The sequence below is a fragment of the Poecilia latipinna genome, unplaced genomic scaffold, assembly GCF_001443285.1.
Source record: "Poecilia latipinna isolate Pla-1442-1.1 unplaced genomic scaffold, P_latipinna-1.0 Scaffold5487, whole genome shotgun sequence".
Taxonomy (NCBI): domain Eukaryota; kingdom Metazoa; phylum Chordata; class Actinopteri; order Cyprinodontiformes; family Poeciliidae; genus Poecilia; species Poecilia latipinna.
This window is the reverse complement of record NW_015118103.1, coordinates 1-4,254: the sequence shown is the minus strand read 5'-3', so window position 1 is coordinate 4,254 and position 4,254 is coordinate 1. Positions and strand designations below refer to the sequence as shown.

Below are 4,254 nucleotides of genomic sequence, written 5' to 3'. Positions count from 1 at the left end.
AACGAGCTCTTGTTTTAAGATGCACGAAGCCTTTTCGCCACAAAGCTCCTCACGGTCAATCCTCTCGGCCACAGTCAGCTCTCCGTGCTCCAGGTTTATGTCACAGTAACGTTTATCGCTCTCCTCGGTGTCAATTCTGGCTCTTCTGGTGGACAGCGCACCTGTCTGCAGCCCGAGATCCTTAGCGATATTTCCAATAAGTGATCCTCGTTTCATCTCCTCCGGGAAAGAATAGCTCATGTCTCCATGCGCAACTTGCAGCAGAAAAAACAAGCAGTTCCACGATAGAAGGACAAATATGTTCAAATCCATTTTGTAAAATTATGTGTAAAATATCCAAACGTATAACGTCAGTTAGCTGAAGTTAGTAGCGACAAGATACGGAACAAAAACGAGCCGCAAATGATCCACACCGTCTTTATCTGCAACAGCTCAACGGCGCATGAAACAAGTCAACAAAAGAACAGATACATATTTAAGGCTGGTGCATAGCGACATCTTGAGTTCAGCTGAACAACATAAACGGAATAAAAATAAGATTTTGTCTTAATTTTAAAAAGGAAGGCAGGCTTATCGTCGATTTTAATCGCATTTTCAGCCGTAATTTAACAAATCACTGTAAGCTATCAGACAGTTTTGTTTTAAGTAGTTTGCACTAAGCACTTTATCAATTCTTTTGAGCATCAAATGGTAATTTTTTTTCTAAACTTTATCTGATCAGCAGCCGTTTTAAAACTGAGAGAGTTAATAGCATGATACCTTGAGTTCTGATTAGATCCAGGTGCATGGGGAATTTACATAGCCAATTATTTAAATTTTCTTTATTATTGCTATTTATAATTGTGAATAAGTGAAATATTCCTTTCTAAAAAAACAATTGAAATTAAGAATTTTCTACAATGTATAATAAAATTCATATTTTTTAGCATATTTCAGTTTAATTAACCTTTTATAACACAAATTACAGCAGATGCTCTGTCCTCTCCGTCCCATCTTTAACATTTTCACAAGTGTTAAAGATGTCACATGCTTTTGTCATGCTTTTGAGCATGTAAACCAAGGATTATTACTCAGCACTTTATCTAACCGGTATCTAACTGGCAGGCAATTGCTTCATCTGCTTATAAATAAGAGGTAAAGTCCAGACACACCGTGGCACAGACATCAAGTTGATAAGCAGCTAGTTATACAAAAGCATATGTTTTGTACCAATACAAAACATACAAGATGTTTGTACCAGTACAACGAACATCAACAGGAACTTCATACAAACCCACACTTCATAAATAATGGATATGAAACGGTAGCTAAAAAAGGCGTTTTGCAACTCATGGGTAAAACATCCATTTACAATAGCACGTTTAAGTACCGTATTTTCCGCACTGTAAGGCGCACCGGATTATAAGGCGCACCTTCAATGAATGGCTTATTTAAAAACTTTTTTCATATATAAGATGCACCGCATTATAAAGCGCATAGAATAGACGCTACAGTAGAGGCTGGAGATACGTTATGCATCCACTAGATGGAGATGCACTAAAAGGGAATGTCAACAAAACAGTCTGACTGGCGAGGAGAGCCTTCAGCGACTGGGCCGGGGCGTGGCCGGACGATGGTCACCCTTCTCCATTTGCGCACAGCATGTTCGTGGAGAACATGGTGCTAAATGACCTGCAGACGACCAGATTCTAGACGGTCTTTAGATAGGTTTCATATATAAGGCGCACCGGATTATAAGGCGCACTGTCGGCTTTTGGGGAAATTGAAGGTTTTTAGGTGAGCCTCATAGTGTGGAAAATACGGTAAGTCTAATTTTAAAATTAGACTGATTGACCATTACCACAAATGAGTAGTACTAAACTTGACATAAGTATTAGAAAAACAAATAAAATTGATCTTTCGTGTTTCTTTCACTAAGCCTGTGCTTATGTGGTGTTTGGATGGATTTGCCTCACCAATTATGGTGAGGCAAATCTTAGTAAAGGTTATATCTTAATTTTAATTATGACTGCGCATCAAAATTTATAAAATATAAAATTAAGATCTTTTATCAATTTAGCCAAGAAACATCTTTCTATTTAATGGCTTATTGCAAATGGACCAAAAGGAGCTACACACTCACCAGGAAAAAAAATATGACATGTGCTCAGTGACAGAAAAAAAAATAAAAACAACACATTTCAAATAAAAACAAATTGAGTTGCAAACAGAAAGTAACCATAATCAACAAGATACATTCTCTCGAAGAACAGGAAGCCACCTCAAAAATCGCTATCAAATGCAGGAAGGATACCAACCCAAAAGATCCTGGGATTTTGCTGTGAAGGATATTTCTTTGTGATAATAAAAAGTTTTAGCTGTGCAGCCATAATTAAAATAATTTATGCAGAATAAATGGGGGAAAAAAGAAGAAAACCTCAAATAAAGACACAGGGGTGGCTTATGTGCTGAAAAGATGTAAATGTACACAAAACAAAATATAACCTGACCAATGACGAAAATCTAAACCATTCCTTACATGTGACACCTTTTATCCTTTTCTTTCCAATGCATAAAGATGAACCACAACAAAAACAAACTATTATTTAAGATTAAAGCCGACTCACAACAAAATCCAGAACGGAATACCTTTGCCATTAAAAAAGTTGGATATTTTTAAGAACACTGTTGCAATTGCTTTGAAAGTCTTTCACACAATGAGTCTCACTATAGTTAAATATTAAGAAAAACTAAATTGAAAAGTTGTTTGAACAGCAATCATGATGCTCTCATAAAATTTCATCTGCTAAAAAGTAACATCAGCATTGGCCTTAGGTGCAGAAAATCCACAATTAAAACATTTCAATATTAAAAGCTTAAAAGAAGAATATTGAGATTTTAAGACTGCCACATATAACTTATTGTATCACCACAACATTGTATATATCTACGCTAAAGAAGTAGATGTATTACATATATTTCGAAAAAAGTAATAATAATGCTGAGACACTGAATACGCAATAAAATACTAATATTATTATCAATTCCAAAATGTTCAAATGTTATTAATTGGGATCACATATGACACACAAAGAAGCAAGATTGTTCAATGCAAAAATCATCCACACAAGTAAAAAAATATATCAAAGAGCGATCATCTCTAAATAAGACGTTTCAGCACCAAGGACAGAGAAGGACAGGACAAACACATAAAAGCATGTAGGTTGAGACATAACGCAAGAGCAAGAGAAACAAGTGAATCACTGAAAACAAGAGCAAGAAGAGTAATTGTTTTTGTAGGATGGGTGGGCTGCCACTATTTTAAATTAAATATGTTCATACCTCTAGAGAATCGTCACAATCTCCAAAAACAACGGCAAATTCTGTTGGACTTTTCTTCAGAGTCTGGTCAGCAAGCAGAGTGCAGTCATTGTAGGATGATACAAATTTAAAGTCACTAGTTCTGGATCCTGTTGTCAGGTAGGCATCGTAATTGGAAGTGCTACGCAAGGTCCCAGTGGTGTCAATGTCTGCATAATTAGGAGGGAAATAAGGCCCAGGAACTGCAACTGCTCCATCAAACAGAAGTCTGGGCTTTCTCCTATGACAAAACCTCACACCAAGGATGATGATGATAAAAGTCAGAAAGAAGGTGGACACAGAAACCAGCGCGATGATCAGATAAGAGGTCAGCTTGGAATTATTCTCTTCATAAGAAATGTCTTTCAGTTCCGGCACTTCAGCCAAGTTGTCAGAAATAAGTAAATACATTGAGCAGGTGGCAGACAGAGAGGGCTGTCCATTATCTTTCACTGCAACAATCAGGTTCTGTTTCATGCTGTCAGACTTTGAAATGTCCCGCTGTGTCCTGATCTCTCCACTGTATAGATCAATACTGAAAAGTCCAGGATCTGTGGCTTTGACTATATGGTAGGAAAGCCAGGCGTTCTGTCCAGAGTCTGCGTCCACTGCTATCACTTTGGACACCAGAGATCCTCCATGTGCAGCTTTAGGGACTAACTCAGTCATGAAGGAGCTGCCCTCTGGTGCCGGGTACAGGATCTGAGGATAATTATCATTCACATCAGATATGAACACACTGACAGTAACGTTGCTGCTGAGAGGAGGAGAACCATTGTCTCTGGCCATCACTTGGACTTTAAAACTCCTGAACTGTTCATAATCAAATGACCTCACAGCGTGGATCACTCCTGTGTCTCCATTAACAGATAGATAGGAGGACACCGAGGCACCGTTCACCTCACCAGGTAACAG

The 4,254-nt window shown here is 37.8% G+C and overlaps 1 protein-coding gene across 1 annotated transcript; it reads right to left on the bottom strand.

Moving 5' to 3' along the window:
• Positions 1-2,607: 2,607 nt before the first annotated feature.
• Positions 2,608-4,251, bottom strand: LOC106943571 (protocadherin gamma-A12-like; the record flags this gene model as incomplete). Its single annotated transcript, XM_015026875.1, has 1 exon — positions 2,608-4,251. A coding segment is annotated over one exon (936 nt), but the record flags the coding sequence as incomplete, so codon positions are not given.
• Between the last annotated feature and the right edge of the window lie 3 nt (positions 4,252-4,254).